Raw genomic sequence first — 21,453 nt, forward strand, 5'->3', positions numbered from 1 at the left:
GATTCTGAAAATCAAGAGACTCAACTGAAAAAGTGTTGGAACTAGGTACTACAATTTATCTGATAGTACATAAAAGAGTTCAGTAGACAGATGATTATATACAAAAGAATTTCTTTTATATCACCCACTACCAGGCATATAGTATATAACAAGGATTAATCACATTCATAATAAATAATGATAGCTAACATTTCTCGAGGACTTAAGTGCTTCAATATACATTGCCAGATAATCTCCCCAACAATAACTATGATAATACATGATATTACCATGATAATAGATATTATTATCAACATTTTATAGACAAAGAAACTGAGGCTAAGGGAAATTAATAAGAAACTTGCCCAAGATCACATATATAACCCGTAAGTGTCACAATAGGAACACAAACCCAGACTCTATGAAATGAGCATCTTAGCATATTATGCTCATTCTTGTCTGTAAAATTAACAAAATAGGTTCTGTGGGGAAACAGGAATGGGTGCAGAGAAATGGACACTCATAAATTGATGATCAAAATATAAATTGGTGCAACTTTTCTAGAGTGCAAGTTGCATGATCACATCTATAAATTTGTTAAAAATATATTGATTAATGTACACATGAACCTATATATGCAGACTGTATCACACTGTTATTACAATTTAAAAAACTGGTCATAATCTAAATACTCAATAATATAAACTTAATTAAACTGTAGTACTTGAATATGTTGAATGCCATTCAGCTAACAAAAATAATCTCTTAGGGTATTTAATGACAAGAAAACTCTTATGCTACATTGAATAAAAAGCAAGAAACAAAACTATACATGCATCTACTTTTTTAAAAGGATGTATTTATATTTATTAAAAGATTTTTAAAATGAAAACAAGGATGCAAATATTTTAAATTATCTCTAGGTGAGAATTATAGATGATTTTCACTATCATTTTATACTTTTTCTGTATTTTACAAATGTGTGATAAAATGTTAAAATATTAAAGTCAAAATTTAATTTTACAGACAAATTGAAGTAGTTAAAGTAACAGACTACTTTTATTTAAAAGTATTTTCTATGCATGATATTACTAATTTTATTTTCACATATTTTATGCCCATTATTTTTAATTTACTTAAGGTACTTTTTCTAAGCAAAACCAGAAAATAGATCATTTATTGAACATTTTAAGGCTTTTAGATCTATACTAGTCATTTAAAATTACAGCAAAATTCTAGAAGTAATATATAAGATCACCAACTCAAAGGGGCCATCAAAGAAAATGATGACATAAAGATTTTTTTAAAAGTGTAAGTCAACAATGAGGAGGCAGTCTCAATTATTTGGGAAAACTATCCTCTGTAAGTATACAATAAAAATAAATTACAAAGTAAAAGCCAAGATTTGAAATAGATTAAATCACAGAATAGGGATAAAATTAAGCCCACATAATTTTGAATAAGAAATGAGTACAGATGACTAAGAACAAAGAACAAAAACTAATTTTAGCTTCACCCTAAAAGACATGAAGTAATAGATTTGAAAACCCTTTAAAAAACCTCCTAAGATATAACCTGACATATTAAAAGCAATTACACTACATTTTGTCGAAATTTTATATCTGGCAATTCTAATTACTCAGAACACAACCAAGAGCCAGAGAATAAGGAGAAAAACAGATAAAACCTCAGTCAAATCAAATCATCAATGCATACTGCTAATAATTTCCTAATACTGAATTTCTTCTAGGTGTCAAGCACTTTTACATTCATTATCTTGAATCAGTAAAAACAGCTCTGCAAAGTAGACAGTGTTTGATGGATGAGAAATTGAGAGTCTTGCCTAGGGTCACAGCAAGGAAATGGCAGAGCTGGGATTCAAACCCAGGGCTACCTGATTGCAGAGGCCCAAACTGCTCTTGCCACACTGTGCAACATTTCAGTTATTCAGTCTAGACTATCTAAGCATCCTATGGGCTTTTAATCACTGTTTAAAAACTTTTATTTTCAGATATAATGTTAGCATGCTGTCATCCAGTCTATGGCAGGTATCTCCAGTAAATTAGAAGGAGGGAGTGACAATGTCAGTAAGGAACAGTTAACACAAAGGAGATAAGACTCTAAATCACTGTTATGAATCAAAATAAATAATTGATTCCTGCTGCCCACCCCATCTAAAACAAACAAACTGCATAACAAGTATTGCTACTGAGTTTAGGATAAATTAGAAATCTCAGTAACCTGGGCCAAGTTACTTAACATCTCTAGGCATCAGTTCCATCACCTGGAAGACAGGCAAAACAGTATATACTTTATAGAGTTGTAAAACTAAATTAAACGTAAGTAAAGTTCTTAATACTGTACCTGGCATAGAGCTAGTGCCCAATAAATATTAGGTGCTATTAACATTCAATATAAGTGAAATCATAGGCTACATATTATTCGAAGGAAGAAAAATATACACATGCATAAATTCTTCCATTTAAAATGGTTAAAATGTTTTTCTCCTGAAAGACTTTTTGGAAAATTCACTTTTATAATATCCTCTGCAAAGAGAGGTAAAAGAGGTTAATTATGTTCTTTAAAGACTCATCAGGGTGGTGGTTGCTGAATGTTGGGGTGCCTGTGGCAATTTCTTAAAATAAGACAATGAAGTTTGCCACACTGATTGACTCTTCCTTTCATGAATGATTTCTCTGTAACACGGGATCCTGTTTGATAGCATTTTTACCCACAAAACTTTCAAAATTGAAGTCAATCCTCTCAAACCCTGCTGTTGCTTTAACAACTAAGTTTATGGAGCATTCTAAATCCTTTGTTGACATTTCAAAGAGCACAGCATCTTCACCAGCAGTAGATTTCATCTCAAGAAACCACTCTCTTTGCTCATCCATAAAAAGCAACTCCTCATCCTTTCAAGTTTTATCATGAGATTGTAGCAATTCAGTTACATCTTCAGGCTCCACTTCTAATTCTAGTTCTCTGGTTATGTCTGACACATCTGCAGTGACTTCTTCAACTGAAGTCTTGAAGCCCTCCAAATGATCCATGAAGACTAGAATCAACTTCTCCCAAACACGTGTTAATGTTGATATTTTTATCTTCTCCCACGAATAAAAATGTTCTTAATGACATCCAGAATGGTGAAAGCTTTCCAGAAGGTTTTCAATACACTTTGCTCAGCTCCATCAGAAAAATCACTGTCTATGCCAGCTATAGTCTTATGAAATTATTTCTTAAATATTATAATAAGATCTGAAAGTCAAAATTACTTCTTGATCCATGGGCTGCAGAACATCTTACCTGTGTTAGCAGGCAAGAAAAATCACATTAATCTCCTTGTACATCTCCATCAGAGCTCTTAGTGGTGCATTGTCATTGAGCAGTAATATTTTGAAAGGAATCTTTTTTTCTGAGCAGTGGGTCCTAATAATGGGCTTAAAATATTCAGTAAAACATGCTGTAAACACATGTGCTATCATCCAGACTTTGTTGTTCCATTTATAGAACATAGAGAGAGTAGATTTAACATAATTCTTAAGGGCCTTAGGATTTTGGGAATGGTACATGAGTTTTAACTTAAAGTCACCAGCTGCATTAGCCCTTAAGAGAGGAGAGTCAGCTTGTCCTTTGAAGCACTAAAGCCAGGCACTGTTCTCTGCACTCTGGCTATGAAAGTCTTAGATGACATCTTCGTCCAATATTAAGGCTGTTATGTCTCCATTGAAACTCTGTTGTTTAGCGTAGCCACATCCATCAATTATCTTAGCTAGATCTTCTGCATAGCTTGCTGTTTCACTTTGCACGTTTATGTTATGAAGATGGCTTCTTTCCTTAAACCTCATTAACCAGCTTCTGCTAATTTCAAACCTTTGTCCTGTAGCCTATCACCTCTCTCAGCCTTCACAGAATTGCAGAGAGTTAAGTCCTTGCTCTGGATTTTAGAAGGAAACTCCCCCAAAAGATGATTTCATTATATTGTTTAAACCCCACAACTGATGAATCTATTAACATGTAATAGGTTACAGAGACCTTAATACAGTCAAGCATCACTTAACAACAGAGATATGTTCTGAGAAACGCATCCTTAGGCGATTTTGTCTTTGTGCGAACATCATAGAGTGTACTTACACAAACCTAGACAGTGGAGCCTACTACATACCTAGGCTATATGGTATAGCATATTGCTCCTAGGCTACAAACTGTACAGCATGTTACTGTTCTGAATACTGCAGGCAATTATAAAACAATGGTAAGCATTTGTGTTTAAGTATTTGCATTTGTGTTATGATCGAAACATATCTAAACATACAAAAGGTACGGTAAAAATGTGGTATAAAGGTAAAACATGGTACACCTGTATAGGGGACTTACCATGAATGGAGCTTGTAGAACTGTTAGCTGCTCTGCGTTAATCAGTGAGTGAGTGGTGAATGAATGTGAAGGCCTAGGACATCACTGTATACTACTATAGACTTAATAAACACCATACACTTAGGCTCCAATGAATTTATAAAAAAAAAATTTCTTTCTTCAATAAATTAACCTTAGCTTACTGTAACCTTTTTACCTTATGAACTTTTTACTTTTTAAAAACTTCTTGACGCTTTTGAATAACACTTAAAGTATAAACACATTGTATAGCTATACACAAATATTTTCTTTCTTCACATCCTTATTCTGTAAGCTTTTTTCTATTTTTAAATGTTTTTCTTTACTTTTCAAGCTTTCTTGGTTAAAAATGAAGACACAAACACACATTAGTCTAGGCCTATACAAAGTCAGGATCATCCACATCACTGTCTTCCACCTCCACATCTTGTCCCACTGGAAGGTCTTTAGGGGCAATAACAGGCATGGAGCTGTCATCTCCTATGGTAACAATAATGCCTTCTTCTGGAATACCTCCTGAAGGACCTGGCTGAGGCTATTTTACAGTTAACTTTATTTTTTTAATAAGTAGAAGGAATATATTCTAAAATAACAATAAAAAGTCTAGTATAGTAATATATAAACATATCTTTATACGACTGGCAGCACAGTAGGTTTGTTTACACTAGCATCCCCAAGAACATGTAACACATTGTTCCATAACATTTTAACAGCCAAGAGGTCACTAGGCAATAGGAATTTTTCAGCTCCATTATAATATTATGGGACTACTTATGATCAAAACTTTGTTATTAGGCTCAGGACTGTATTTGTTTTAACAGGGTCTTAGCCTGGCTAAATTGGAACCCTCACTCTGCCATTATTAATTGTGGGACCTCAAGCAAGTTATTTAGCCACATTATGGTTCAGTTTCCTCATCCAAAAAAAGAGGTACTGAAATACTTCTTCACAAGCATGTATTCGGCATTAAAGGCATTAATGCATGTAGAGCACTTGTTCTCAAACCATAATGGAGTAAACCAAATGTTATCTAAGCAGAGGCCTGAATAAAGAGGTGTGAGCCAGGCAAAAGGTGAGGGAGGACAGGGTGAAATGTTTCAGGCAAGCAGGAAGACCTTGTGATTTTTCTACTTATTCCATATCTACCCCTAGGGATTTGATAGTTATCTTAAAAGCAGAATACTTTGAATGTTCACACATTTCCTTATGGTCTTTGCTTTAGACAAGTTCACTGGGCATAAGAATGACTGTCAGTGTTATATAAAACCATGCATACTATACTGTAGGGGCTATTAATCTCTATTTTTAAAAGAAAGTCAAATAATCTTCTGATGATGTGAAGAAAAATTAAACAGAGAGAAATTTGCCATAATGTTAAATTAGTTATATCTGGGTTATAGGAACATAGGTGTTTAAAAAATTCTTTATACTTCCTTACATTTTCTAAGTTTTCCCATAATAAATACATTTCTATAGTCAGAGAAAAGAGTTGTAAAATCAATAAAAACCTTTGAGGTTTTCACTGAAAAGTGCTCCTTTTTATGAACTACACTGCTGTTACATCATTTATCATGCTGGACTGAAACTGTCTTTTCCTTTGTCTCCTTACTAGACCTAAGCAATCTGGTGAAAAGACATGGTCCTTGCCTTCAATTTATCTGGCCAGCCTAGATTTCTGTGTTGTTCTATTAGTGGGGTACTCTGTAGAGAAAAGGCTAATATACTTATCATCTTACATACCCATGATGCAAATTATCTAGCATCTCAATATTTAAATGATATATGTCAAAGCCATTGAGCTAGTGACTGAAAAAAAATGTTGTGTCAACATACCACCATACATGATAACATACTTTTTAGAGAACAAACTAAAAATAGAATCACAGGGAGGCAGAACTGCTCAGTGGTTAAGCGCGTGGGTTGTAAATTCAGGCTGTCTGGGCCCAAACTCCCTTCTGCAACTTATTAGCTGTGTGACTCTGGGCACACAGAGTTACTTAACTTTCTGTGTGTCAGTTTCCACATCTATAGAATGAGGATAATAGAAGCAATGCATAAAGGTGTTCAAGGGTTAAATGAGATAATGCTTGTAGTGGACTTTGCACAGTGTCTGGCACATCAGTGTCCACACATAATAGCTATATTATGTCAGCAATAAAAATCAAAGCAATGGTAGACAATTGATCTCTCCACATCACAGATCTGAAAGTTATCTTTATGTTACCAGATGACAAAAATTACTAAGTGCCAGCCATTTAATATGCACAATAATCCTATGAAGTTGTTTTTTTTCAATTGTTCACCATTTTCCTGAAGTGTTACTTGTGAAACAGTGGTAATGATTATAATATGTTTTGGTGAATCTTAACTTTTTAACTTTGTAAAGGCATGAGAATTTTGATGTTGCAGGCCCATGAGGCATATTAGCACTTAAGACCATCTTATTTACTTAATATTTCTTTTTCTAATAAAAACTATACTCCAAAACTGTACTTGCCACCTTAATCACCCACTACTATCATCTGCTGCATGCTCCAGACACTGGACCACCCACTCCCGGCTTTCCTGCCACAGTTCCTTGATTCATTGTACTCATTTGGAAATGACTCCCAACCAGGTCTACTGACTTAAATCGTACCTTTGAGGCCTTCCCCAAGTACCTTAAGTTCTTTGCTCACTGCACTTAGTACATTCCACTTAGCATTAAGTTCTATCTGTTCATAATCTATACTTTTAGAGATCAGGGGCCTTACAAAGCACCTAGATTGATACTAATAATTATTTGCTGAGAGAATAGAAGTATACAAGTTTCAAATGAGCAACAACTGCAGATTAGTTTATAATTCTACATTCCAACGTTAAAAAGATAAAAAATTCCCTAATACTTTGTTTAAAAATGCTAACAAATCAGAATGAAAGAATTCTTCAGAGTTTACGTAAAAAAGCAATGAAAAATACTAAAAAGGTATAAAATGACAACAGCACTTTTATATTTGTTAGAGTAAATAAAATTAATGTAGAAACCATGGTGGTCTGCTAGAATGAAGGCAAGGTAACCCACTTGTAGAATAAGAAAAATGTTTAAAGCCACAATTTCTATTAACCACTTGGGGTCCAATTTTGCAGATGTAACCCATGAAAACAGAGCTCCAGAGAAGCCTGTAATATAAAAGGATATTTTTATTAGTCTGGTAATTAAAACAAGAATTTAGTAAAAGGAAGTGACTAATAAAAACTCCCATCAGCACAGAAACATTCCAAGTGTGTGTTTCCTATCCTTTAATATTTCCCATTATACTAAAATAGTTCCATTAGACTTTCCTTATTAAACAGAGGTTAAATAATACTGGTCGCTTTGCTGTTGTTTTATTTAAAAGTTCATTTTACTTTGGTTATGTTTCAGTGCTTTTATGATGACCAGATGCTAGAAGTTGAATTGTAATTTTTTACTTTGAAAGCAAAACCCATCCTTTCAAGTAAAAATATTCGAATGTTTTGAGTTATGGATACATATCAATAGACTATTCTGATATTTTAATGGTACCTTCAGGTAGACAGATATAAGTAACAAAATAAGCATGCTAAGTTAGAACAGGTGAACAAAGGGCAAATCTGAAATAGGCATATTCCTGGGCTTGTCACAGTAAGATTAATTTTACAAATGTTTGGTGCAACTATCATATATGCAAACACCAGAGAACACTAAAATTAAGAAATTGCTACTAAAATTAATTGTGTATGTATGGGATTAAATGAACAGAGGTCATACCCTCTAAATCCTAAATATATTAAGACAAAAATATATAACAAACTGTATTGGTGACTACTTGTGGTTCTTGGAAAGTAAAAAAAAAAAATTTGTTTATGGCATATCCCCTGCTTTCTGTTTATAATATGCATCAAAAAATGAAAAACTCAATGAGGAAATAAGTGAAGAACAGAACTTTCCCAAATTTCCAAATATACAATACTTTCCGAATGTACAAGTATTTCTGCAGCTATTCTAAGATGATTAAAAAAAAAAAAATCTGAATCAATAAGTGCCTGATGGGCCTGGGATACTCCAGCACAGTCTTGCAACCAATAGGAAAACTTTCCTTAGATTTGGATTCGTATTGCATCTCTTTATCACAAAACACAGAGCACAAACCGGGATTGTTAACCGATAACCAGATGGCAAGAAACCCAGTTAGAGTAATCAGTACTTGGATGCTGAGGCTGTTGTGAAGGACTTTAAGGGGTGAAAATGAGACCGTTTAGTAAAGAAAAGCGGGATTTATTTCTTCAAGTTGTATTCGTAACTGCTCTTTGTAGGGAGTCAAAAATGTGAACTAGCTGAGCTAAAATGAACGCAGCGTGTGATAGGGAATTGGGCTGGATGGAGCCTGAGGGTGAGGGCTGAAAAAGGGACGAGGACGGGGTGAGGGGCTTTCGTTAAGACCGGCCTGGGGGGTGGTGGATGGATAATAAAAGCGAATGGCTGGGGCTGGGTCCGAGATGTCCGATGCTCCCTTACCGGCGAGCGCGCGAGGGTCTGCGTCGCAGGAGCAGAGCTGGGGGTCCGTTTCCACCGCGGGCGCCCGAGCCCGCCTCCATGTTCGGCGGCCGTGCCCCCGGGCGGGCGGGAGAGGACCGGTGCCCTAGGCCGCGGGGCCGGGGAGACCGGCCTCACCTCGCCCGATATCCCCGCGGGGAGGATGCGCCGGGCTCTCCGCTCGGCCCCACCTGAGTGGCGGGAGCTCGGCGACTCGACCTCCGGAGCCCGACCCGCCTGGGCCTGGAGATCCCCCGGCGCGGCCGCCCGGCCCCGGCCCCTCAGCCTGGCGCTCGGCGCGGCCCCGCGGCCCCCGCTCCCTCACGCCCCGCTCCCTCAGACCACTGTCGCCGCCGTCGGCGCCCCCCACCCACTTCCCGAGGACAAACCTGGGGGCCGCTACCTGGCATGGCCAACCCCTCGCGGAAGGGGCGAGCGGGCGGCGGGGCCCGCGGCGACAGCGGCCACTTCGGCCCTCCCCGCGCCGAGCCGCGCCCGCCCGCGCGCCCTCCCCGCGGGCCGCGGCCCGGAGCCCCCTCCCCCGGCTTGCACAACTCACACCCCACACGCGCGCGCACGCGGAGCTGTTGCTCAACCTACTTGCATTCTCTTCTCAGCAGCCATCACAACATGCCCCGGACGCCGGGGCAGCCCCGGGGCCCTCCGGCAGGCGGCCGCCTGTCGCCTCAGCCCTGGGCCGCCGCGGCCGCCGCTAGGGCGCGGGGCGAGCGGGAGGCTCCCCCATGCCGGCCGCCCGCCCGCCCGGCCGGGCGCGCCGCTGCTTCGCGGGCGAGAGCGAACCCGGCTCTGCCGCCCGCCGCCTCGCTCCTCGCCCGCCTGCCGCCGCCGCTGCAGCCGCCGCCGCCGCGCCGCCGCCTCCTCCCCTTCCCTCTTTCCCTTCTCCTCCTTCGCCGCCTCTGGAGCCGAGGTTGGCAAACCAGCACCTGCTGCTGGAGATCGCCGAGAACTGAAACAGGAAACCCCGAGTCAAGGGGAAAACCCGGGAGGCGTGGAGAGGGGTGAGGGGAGCTGCTGGAACCTGACGGGCTCGACCCAGCCGCCGAGGTTCCCGCGCCTCCTCCCTTCGCGCCCATTCCCTTCCCCTGCCCAACCCCGGGTCCCGACCTCCCCTCGCCGCTCCCCAGCCCTGTCCAGGACGGCGCCTCTCAGCTCAGCAACCCCTTCTCCACCCAGCAGTAACGCGGACGGTGCCCTGGGCGGGCAAGGTCATCGACGGGCCGCCTTCTTAGGGCAGCTTTCCCGTGCTTATTTACTTATTATCAATATTCCGTAATAAGGAAAAACCACACCCTGCATTATTATTAGCAAGCCCAATAAGAGAATTTAAACAAATGAAGCTGTTGGGATTTCTTCAGCAAGGACTTCTTTCAGCAAGGAAACTGGCCTTGTTGGAAATGGCAATCATGTCAAAAATCAAGGTTAAACCCAGTCAGGAGCTTGTGAGGAAACCGCGCTCTACACTGAGGTGGGCGCCTGAGTGGCAAGTGTGAAAAGGTCACCAAGAGCAGAGAGCCTTTCTACTTCCGTGATTTGTACAACACCCAGCACAATCTAACTCAACATTTCGGAAATGTTCAAATAACCTTATTCTCCTGCCTGTGGAAGGATTACCTCGTGGCTCGCGCCTAGCCTTGGGCAGGACACGTCTGCTTCTGGAGCGGGAGGGAAGGACACTTAATGGATTGTGTCCCTACCATGTTCCACGGACCAGGTAGCCTGCTTTAAATGTACTATCCCATTTAATTGTCACCGCAGCCATGTGAGCTGGGTACTATAATCCCTTTTATCCATCAGAAAATAGAGGTTAAAATTTACCTACAGTTACACAGCTTGAATGTGAAGGATCCAGATCTGTTGCATCCGAAGCAGCTATTTGTTTCACTGGACTACGGCTCATGCCTTTGATCACATTTTTCACCTTTCATAGAATTATTTTTTGCCTCTCTGAATGGTTTTCAATAGGGCATGTGTGGTTTAAGCGTGCATCTGTTTAATAGGCCTGGACAACTTAATGGTAGTGATATTTATGATGCTTATTGGGGCCTAGACTTTATAATTTCCAGGTTAATTTTCACTACCAAAAATATGCCTTTATGGTTCAGTTGAGCAGCACAGTTGTCCCCACCTCTCTGGCCAGCATCTGTTGCTCTTTAGCTGTTGATGATGGGGTCCCAGCTGAGAGTATCCTGCTGGCTGGTGCCCATGGGCATCCTGACTGCCCTTGAGATGAAAGGAGTGTCTTACTGAGCCTGTTTTCCACTTTGGTAGGCAATCTTGGAGCCTATTACATAAAATTGAAGTCAAGTAGGCTGGCTTCTCTGGTCCATATTTTCAGTACCACCTTGAAGACCCTTTGGAAGACTGGTAAACTGCTCTCTGCAGCTGGGTCAGATTTTATTGGCAGGATAGGTAGGGGCTGGAAAAGCAAACCCTGTACACTGGACCAATCCCTCAGAAATCTCTGGAGCAGAACTGGAGATCCTTAATCTTAACATCTATAAGGGACTTAGCAGGGACTTAGAAAGAGGCTGGCTGGTTGATGACAATAAGTGATAGCATCTATGGCATGATTTTAGGGATGCTAAGAAATTCCCCCACTCCGCAATACAGGGCCCACACAGCCTACCTCTTGTGTCCCACAATTGACTCAGCTGAATTGCGTTCAATATTGAATAAGCATAAAGATCAGGGTACAAGAGATGAGTAATAGTTATAACAGTTAACATTTAATGGGTGGTTACCATGTTCCAGATACTATTGTAAGCATTTTGCATGTGTTATGTCATATAATACTCACAAAATCCCTAAGGGAATACCTATCACTGTTTCCGTTTCATGGATGAGAAAACTGAGACCAAGATTACAGTCAATAAGTAACAGTGCAAGAACTAAACTGCGGGCAGTCTGACTCTAGACCCATTATGTGAATAAGATACAGCAACTGCCCTTATTATTTTACTATTTATTTAGGAAGATAAAAACACATGGAATTTAAAAGAAAACCAGTAAGACAAGATAATTTTGTAAGTATGAAATATGTGTCATGGGTAATAAATGCCATAAGGTATCAGAAGACAGGGGAATCACTTTAGGTTGAGGTAGTTGGGAAGACTTACATAGAAGATGAATCTAGGTTTCAAAAGGGATTTGAGCTGGATTATGATGGATGAATAGTATTTTGATAAGTGAAGAGGAAAAGGAAGGGCATATCAATGGAACTGACAGCATAAACAAAGATATAGTGCCAGGGACATTTGGGGAACAGGGATAGATAAGAAAAAGCTAGAAAGGAAAAATAGGACATAATTTCAGAGATTTGCAAAACAAGAGAGGAACAGAGAGAAAAAGAGAGAGAGAGAGACTGAAGAGAGAGTTGGTTCCATGCAGTCTATACCCAGTGGGGAATCTGTGAAGGGTTTTGATGAGAATACCTTCTCATCAAAAGGTGTTCTCATCAAAAGTGGAGAATGTCCTATTTTAGGAATACCAATATTGTTGTGGTTATTGGACAGTTTGGAAAGGGGAGGGAAAAAAGTTTGAAGGCTAATATGGCAGAACTGACCTGAAATAATGAAGTGCATAGTGAGAGAGGAAAGGAAGCAACGGGTTAGTGAGGCAACGACATACAAATAGAGGCTTTGTGAATGAATGAGTGAGTGTATTTGGTGGAAATGCCGTAAGAAAAGGGAGAAGTCTAGAATGACTTAATGAGTGTGCATGGGAAACCTGTAGTACTACTGACAGAAAAAAGGGCCAGTATATGGGTAGAGAAACTACTTTCTAAAAAGTGTTCAGAATAGTTTGGTTTTAGACATATATTTAAGGTACTGGCAGGATATGCATGGGGGAATGTTTTATAGTACTATCTCAAAAAGGCAGACAGTTCAGTAAATGAGGCCCTTATCTGCTATTGAGAGAGTAAGTATGAAAATTTTAAGTGTTGGCTATTGTAACAATAACCAGGCATAGCTGTTGTTCATCTTTAGTAAACTAGAGTTGAAAGAAAATTCCTAATAAAAATAAAATGTTTCCATGACTGAGTTAAATAGGAATTAGAGAATTCCTCTTGTATATTTTTCTTTACCCCAAATTATATTTACGTAAAGGGAGAGAGAGAGAGAAGATAGGGAAGAATTTTTATGGGTTCAGAGAATGTTAGGATGATGAAAGGAAAGTTAAAGATCACTTAATCTGACTTTTCATTTTGCAAATGGCGAGACTGAGCATCAAATTCTGAGTGTCTGATAGTAAAGCTTCAAAACAGGCAATAGGCAAACAGGCATTTCTGATATTACAGATTCTCAATAGCTAAATCTCATTTTAGTTCTAAAATTAAGTCTGGACCTTGAATTGAGACTTTGAATTGAACATAATTAAAGAACCCAAGTGGCTGTGGCTCCATAGTAGGCAAAACCTTGGGAGAGCCTCATTAGTTAAAAGCAAATGCTTTAGAAAGAACAAATGAAGGGAGAATGGTTGCTGTGAGGGCAGCACTTCTGCTTTCTAAACTCTGGCTTCCAGGTAGACTACCACACACCTAGATTCACATTTGAGCCTTAAAGGTGGAGTTTCAGATGCCTATCACATCCCACCGTGGCTGCCTTGCGCCCAGCCACCTTATCTAAGAACTCTAGGATCTTCAAAAGTCCACCCTCTGGTTCAAAACTGGCACATATCCCTGGCAACTACTTCTAGTTCTATCCAGAGATTTCCCAGTGGTGCCCATAGGAGCTTTCTCATTGAAAATCAGTGGACCCCATGGCTATACTTGGGGTTACAAGAGAGTTATTTCTCCAACTCTCATGTCTCATGCCTCTACCATTCTGCCAAAACACTTACCTTAGTTGAAACAATGTCAGTAGTCACTCGTGGCACCTTCATCTCTAGCTCTTTGGCCGGCACTTGATTTCTTCTAGTTGAAGAGCTTCACACACAGTCAGATGACTATCGTGATGTCTCACTCACAGTTTCTTTTATGTCTTTTAGAGAAGATCTGGTTAATTCCAACACCCTATGAAATGTTAAGCTTCATTTCCCATCATTACTGAAGCATTTACTAAACACATGCTGTGTGTAAGACAGACACGGAGGAATGAAATACATTCTTGCCCCTGAGCTTCAGTGACTGGCTAGTTCCTATTTAATGCTGAGTGCTTAGGGAAAGGAAACTAGAAGACACAAGATATGTGCTGTTGACCAATATCAGGGCTTCTTTCTTTTGATGGGTAACCACAAGATTCCAGCTGCATGACTCTTTTTTCTCCCCAGCACTTGTGGGAGGCCACCAGAGAGAGAGATCGGCAAAACTTTCAATATGCTGGTGTCATACAGTCATGTGCTCTATAAGCATCTGTTGTTTTAAAAGGAAATTGGCATATAGAATTATACAATTGAGATAGCAGGAAACAGAGTTATGGAATTTTCAGGTTAAAGTACATCTTATGTTAAAAGACTATATCACACAAATATTAATTACACCATTATTTGCAAGGCAAAAAATATTAGAATCAACCCAAATGTCCATTAAGAGAGGACTGTTTAAATAAACTGTATCTCCACATATTGGAGTGACATTCACCTGTTAAAAAAAGTGGAATAGCTTTTTGTGTATGGAATAAGCAAGATACATTGCTTATTGAAAAGGGAAGGTGAAGACCAGTATATATAGTATGCTACCATTTGTGTGGAAGAAAATCTCTGTGTTTGCTTACATATGCATGGAATATCTCTGATGAACACACAAGAAACTGGTAATGCTGGTTGTCTCTGGGCAAGAGAACAGGGTAAGTGGGAAGAAGGGGTAGAGTAGAGTTTCACTTTTTACTCTATACCCTTTCATAGCTTTTAAATTTTAAATTTGGTACTTGAATTAGCTATTCAAAAATATTTTTTAAGAGGCTACATTTATTGGTGATGTGTGCCTTTTCCACAGTCACAAGGAAGAGGAAGTTAAGGGAGTCCTGTGAGCTGCACGTGTGGAGTCCGGGGCTTCCCAGTCAAGGGAAAGATTTCTCTAATCATGTGAAAGGGAAGATCCGATCATTGCTCAAGGATTCCCTGCTGGCATTAATGGGATTAGTCATTGTTTTTACAACTTAATTGTCCAAAGCTGTAAACTCAGATTCTAGGAAGATTTTTTATGGGAACTGCTTGACCCAAGGGGAACACTCAGGGATGTTCTCATTGGCAGACACAGGAGGAAGTGCACATAAGCTGCAGGAGTCACAGCAGGTTAGCTGTAGGCACAGGGCAGATGGAACATGCAGTTTGTTCATAGTACTACCTAGAAGTATATGTGCTTATTTGTTTTATTTTTTTGTCTTACCACATCAGAATGTAAGCTCCATGAAGCCAGGACCTCCGTCTTGCTCTGTGCAGTGTCCTCGGATTTTCTGGGCCTGGCCTGTGGAAGGCATTCAGGTTGGCTACAGACAATTGGAGTCCCAATGACTCTCCAACCTGTGGATGCTTATTTAGGCATTAATCTGTTAGAAGGTAGTAAAGACATGGCCATGGGAACTAGGATTTAGGTCTCCAATCTCTGAAAGAGTGGGCAAGGTAGATTGCAAATCTCAAAGGAACTTGGAAATTAGAAAAATACTCGTGTATGGGGGAATAAGGCAAGGAGCCAACTGCTGAACTAGAAGAAGAAGACAGGGGCTTGATTAAAAAAAGAAAAGAAAAAAGATAAGCAACTGACTAGCAAACAAATTAAAACACAACAATCCCCCAAACAAATAAACAAACAAACAGCAAATAGCACAGCAATAAAATAGAAGAGAGAGACCCATAATTAGGACTGTAATTTACAGGAAGAACAGGATTATCAGCAGAGCAGGTTTGCTGCTGAGTCACTGCACTGCCAGACGGGTGGTTGGGGTGGATCAAGTCACTTTGACTTAGGGTCTAGATTGGCTTCGGAGTCTAGGGTAGGGGGTAGGTAAATGAGCTTAGTGGCTAAGGTCAGATGGATGTAGGGGAAACAACCAATCTAAGTGATTCTAGATAGTGAGTACTTTACACTTTAGAGTGGAAGTCAATGAAAAATTTACACTGTCTATTTGTGCTTGAACACTGAAATTCCAGGAGATGTTCAACCAAAGAACATTCGGAAGGAGTCAGAAATGAGGAGTCCAGCCAGGACAATATTAAGCACCTCTCCATTAGTCCCATAAGTGAGTACCACAGGCCTAGGTGGGAGATGATTTAAGCTAAAGAGCTAAATAGGCTGGAGCCATCTGATGGCTTTTCATGGTTTTGGTAGATCACAGATCACATTCAGGGATTCAGTGGAGGTGAACTCTGATCTTAGAGGAGCTATTTGTCTTTTGCCTTTTCGATTCTGTGGTCAGTCTAGAGCACACAGGTTTAAAATTATAGGCAGAGGTAAGTCAGGCTATACTTCGGGATACAGTGGAACTAGTCACCTATTCCTATTTCTCGTGCTCCTTCATTTTGGTCAAAACACTTTGTTTGACATAGTATCAGTGGCCCCCTGAAATGTTCCTCCCATTCTTCATTCATCGTGTGACTTCCTCCAGTTTTTGAGTTTTATGCACAAAATTCTGAAGGTTTACAGAGAAGGGCTAGGCCTTCTGACTCATGCTTACAATCTATTTTTAAAAGTGAGCATTATCTGTCTTTGGCAGTCCCTACTTCCTAATGAAGATCTTGCTGGAGAAATTCAGGAACTTGTTTTATTTTGGTTAACTACAAGAGGCAGTTAAGTGTTCAGTAAGCTTTGGCAAGGACGGCTTGTTTACGAGAAGACAACTGTCCTGATGAAATATATTACCACTGTTTCTGTAGTGTACTTTGCTAAAACATGTGTTTGCAAGAGCATTTTAGAGTGTTGGTAGGATGGGGTCTATACAATTACTTATATTGTCTTAGTGGTCAGCTCTTCATGTACAAAAGCAGAAGCTGGCATTTTCCAAGACTCTTTTATATATATACACCTGAACAACAGTGAAATTGAGGCTTAAGTGCTTCTTCTGTATGGATCTTGAACAAGGGTTAATGGAGGTGGATTTCACTGGCTTTAACATCTAGTATTATACCTTTTAGTATTCTAACATAGTATTTTAAGTTATAACAAGAATACGTGCTCATTAGAAAGTTTTTAAGGCATATAAGCTTTCAAAAACACAAATTATTTCTAATCCCATTACCCAGAGATAAACAACCACCTTTACAATTTTTCTTTCTCTTCCATTCTCAACTGATATTCCACTATCTTTCTTGGTTTTATTAAATCAAACAAGTCTTTGTTGAGTGCCAGCACTGCATTCAGAATCATAAAATAAGAGACATGGCTCATACCTTAAATAAACTAATTATTTTCTCGGAAAGATAAGACACATTTGGGGGGGAAAATCTAGAAAGGACATAAATTAAATATAATCAAGTGTCAAACTTGCCTGAGTTAGGGGCTCACTCAATCATCTGGGATCCCCAGGACTCATTCTCAAAATAATTATCTGTCCACCTTGGGGATATTCATCCAACAAATGTTTACTGAGCACGTACTGTGTGGCAGGCACAATTTGGATGCACCGCTACTTCCTAAGGCAGACTTGGAGAATTGCTAAGCTGAAGGCAGATGTGGCTTCTGTCAGGCTATCCTGCCAACCCCTCCCCTTCTACAGCTCTCTCCTCTGCTCATTCTCTACCAGCCTTGCTTACCTTCTTGCTCTTGCTGTCCCTCTCTCTGGAACATTCTTTCCCAAATACTTACAAGCCTTTCTCCCTAATGTCCCTTAGATTTCTGCTCAAATATCACCTTATCAGAGAAACCAACCCTTAACACCCTATCAAAATAGCACACATATCTTCCCTTTACATTCTGGCCACAATCCATCTCCTTAATCTTGATATTTTTTTAGCACTTATAATCACCTGATTTGTGTGTGGATATATATATATTTGCCGAGAAGGAAGCTAGATAGGATATTTATGGCTTCAACCTTCACTTAACACAGGATGGAAACTACAGGCTCATGACAGTACCAAGATTCTGAGGGCCAGGGAACAGGATCAGGATCAGAATATAAGAGTGGTAGATTTTACGTTGTTTTTTTTTTTTTTTTGAGACAGAGTCTCACTTTGTTCCCCGGGCTAGAGTGAGTGCCGTGGCATCAGCCTAGCTCACAGCAACCTCAGACTCCTGGGCTTAAGCGATCCTACTGCCTCAGCCTCCCGAGTAGCTGGGACTACAGGCATGAGCCACCATGCCCGGCTAATTTTTTTTTTTTGTATATATATTTTTAGTTGTCCAGATAATTTCTTTCTATTTTTAGTAGAGACGGGGTCTCACTCTTGCTCAGGCTGGTCTCGAACTCCTGACCTCGAGCGATCCACCCGCCTCGGCCTCCCAGAGCTAGGATTACAGGCGTGAGCCACCGCGCCCGGCCTTTACGTTGTTAATAAAGAAATAATTTTACAAGAGAGGCAGAGTAGTAGTATATAAATGGAAATTTGTTTATCTGAAGGTGAAAGTGTAGGATAGTTGATTTGAATAAGGTAAAAAAAGAGAAGGACATGACATCACTATTGGGCTGTATCACAGGAAACCCAAACAGATGGTAGACATATAGGTGAGGCTTTCTCCAGAGAGGTCCTCCAATGGACACAACAATGAGTCAAAGGAGTGAGTGAAGTCTTTAGCTATCCAGGTATTTGCTGCACATCATAACCAGCTGGAAGCAGATCAGCTAATCAAGTTTTTATTTACATTGTGGACTCTGTTTTCCTTTGGCTTCTGTGATGCCACTTCTTTCCCAGTTCCACCCTTACTCTGATCAGTCTCTTTGGGGTTTTTCTTCCTAGGTCTATGCCTACAAAGAATTTCTCTCTGCCCCATTATCTGTTGGCTCCACACACATGCCCTGGGTTTTCTCACCCATTCAACATCATTAGCTACTACCTACATTCTGATGGTTGCCAAATCTATCTCTGAAGCCCATAGTACCTGGCACTGAGTAGGTGCACAATAAAATCATTTATTTCTTCAAAATGAATAAATGGGCTTTATTGGGCTTCTATTGTGTGTCAGCCCTTGTTGTTGGTACTGGGAAAGTTTCCTGCTCCAATTGAGCTTATGTATATGCCCAATATACAATTAAACAAAGACACGAAATACACTCATAAACAAGTGAACAAAATAATTTCACGTAATAGTAAGTGCTCTGAAGAAATAAATTGGAGTGGAGTACTGGCAGGTCCAGGGCTGGCATGTGGGCAGTGATTAGGGAAGGCATCTTTTAGATTAGATTAGAGAAGGCCCATTTGAGCTGAAATGATATTCAGGAGCCAGCTCTGTGAAGCAGTTTCCAGGTGGAGCAAATAGCGAGTGAAGGAGCCTCCAGTTAGTATATGCAGTGTACAGGGGCTTCGTGAGGGAGGGAAGGAGTGTGACCCGAGTAGGGGAGGCCCTTTCAGGTGGGTCACATGCTCACCTGTTTGCCCCAAACCCCACTTCTTCCCACTCTCTTACCCCTGGCCAGCCTCACTTATTTACCTTACTTGCTTGGTGCTTGTCAGCATTTCAGTTTGTGACCCTTTGCTCTTCTTGCTAAACTGCACTGGCAGTTATCAAAAAGTCCTATGCTTTGGTTTTCTTCTGGGCCTTTACATAGGCTGCTGTCTCTGCCTGCAACACCTTTCCCCTAATAGATCTGTGGATAAAGATTTAGCACAGCATTTCATTCCACTCTAGAAAGCCTTCTTTGATCTCATCTATCTGGGTTAGATGTCTCTGCTGTAGGCTCTCAGAGTCCCATGAGATAACCAAGGCACAGAAGAGCTGAGTAACTTCCCCCAAATCGTATGAGAGAGCTGGTATTTGAACCCAGACAGTCTAACACCTGCTTTTCTTTTCTTTCTTTCTTTCTTTCTTTCTTTCTTTCTTTTTTTTTTTTTTGAGACAGGGTCTTACTCTGTTGCCAAGGCTAGAAATGCAGTGGCATCATCATAGCTCACTGCAACCTCCAACTCGGGCTCAAGTGATCCTCCTGTCTCAGCCTCTGGAGTAGCTGGGACTATAGGCATGAGCTGTCATGCCTGGTTAATTTTTCTATTTTTTGTAAAGATGGGGTCTTGCTCTTGCTCAGGCTGGTCTTGAACTCCTAGCCTGAAGCAATCCTCCCACATCAGCCTCCCAAAGCACTAGGATTAAAGCCTAAGCCCTGCTCTTAACCACCATGCCTCATAGTCTGTTGGAAGAATTATATGGGTGATGCAGCCAAAGCGCTTAGCACAAACCCTGACCTTTGGAAAGTATTCAGTAAATGTTAACTCTAATTACAGACACAAGGTCTGCTCCTGAGAAGCTTATGGCTAAATGGGAGAGGTAAAAGTCTAGTAAATAAATAAGTCAGAGAAAACAAACTGAATACCTAGAAGGAGCTTTACTTTTAACTGCTTCTTTCATTTGCGTTTCTTTCTGTAAATAACCTGCCACTTAATAACAGTGATGATGACAGTCTTTGAAAAAGAAAATATTAAAAAGAGAAGCAGGTCTTGTGAAAAAAAAATGTTAAATTTAATTTTAGACATTTTGAACTGGAGGTGCTTCTGGTTATCCAATTACAGACGAGCAGTAGGCTAGACAAATGGCAGCACGATTCACCCTGTTAAGCATCCTTTTAAATTCTCCTCTTCTCTTCTCCCTTACCATTACCCTGATCTAAACCACCACTATCTCCCTGTGCCTCACTTTCTTCATCTGCAAAATAAGGATACTAATAGTGTTTACCTTATGGGGTTGTGATGAGCCTTAAATAAGATAATGTATGTAAAGCATTCAGAATGCTGCCTAGCACATAGACGAAGGAGGCACCAAAAAGTAGAGAGGACCAAGATTGTGTGGGGAATCCATGGAATTCAAGGAATGAATATTTCAAGAAGAGAAGTGTTTATTGGAGGTTAAGGAGATTGGGAACTTCCAAACCTGTGATATCTTGTTCTGTTAGGACCTGTTTACATAAAAGTGGTGAAACAGAAAGTTGAACAGGGTTATTCTATGCAATCAGTTAATCAGAATAGTGTATACAACTACTGTCTCCAGAAAGGTTGAGTCAACTGGAGTCTGTTGGTTAGAAGGAGCAAGACTCGGCTAGAATCTGGTTGACTCAGATCACTCCTGTTGAGTCAAAACTTTTTGTGCCAGGCCACCTCCCAGGCTGCAGACCAGTCTGTGGATTGTCTTCCTTTGGGGTCAGTTACCCACTTTTGTTCAATCTGTGGAGGCCAGAGGTGGGTGTGACCAAACCACGGTTGGGCACAGCTGCTCTGTCAGCAGGGCCTCAAGATGGAGCAGTTTCCGTTAAAAGTCACTCTGGATGTGGCAGATACCATGATAGACTTTTTCAATTGAGAGATGTAGTTATGCTGAGGAAAAGTATGAGGTTTGAAATCCAATGCCTGGTTTTGAGTCCCAGCAATTCAGTTCCATGTGGGACCAGCTATGTGCTTTGAGCAAGTTAGTGAATTTCTCTACTGCCTGGCTTCTCCTTTATTAAGTGGAT

General features: G+C 40.4%; 1 protein-coding gene across 2 annotated transcripts in view; it reads right to left on the reverse strand.

Moving 5' to 3' along the window:
* ZC3H12C (zinc finger CCCH-type containing 12C) overlaps window positions 1-9,567 on the reverse strand; it is a 74,477-nt gene extending 64,910 nt beyond the window's left edge. Inside the window, exon 1 of one of the 2 annotated variants that reach the window (XM_045556650.1) lies at window positions 9,506-9,567. In XM_045556650.1, coding sequence (XP_045412606.1) covers window positions 9,506-9,529 — 24 coding nt within the window. In that variant the 5' untranslated portion in view covers window positions 9,530-9,567. Of the gene's footprint in view, window positions 1-9,294; window positions 9,362-9,505 lie in introns of those variants that run through there. The other variant, XM_045556651.1, reaches the window with a different exon arrangement.
* Between the last annotated feature and the right edge of the window lie 11,886 nt (window positions 9,568-21,453).

The sequence above is a fragment of the Lemur catta genome, chromosome 7 (genome assembly GCF_020740605.2).
Source record: "Lemur catta isolate mLemCat1 chromosome 7, mLemCat1.pri, whole genome shotgun sequence".
Taxonomy (NCBI): domain Eukaryota; kingdom Metazoa; phylum Chordata; class Mammalia; order Primates; family Lemuridae; genus Lemur; species Lemur catta.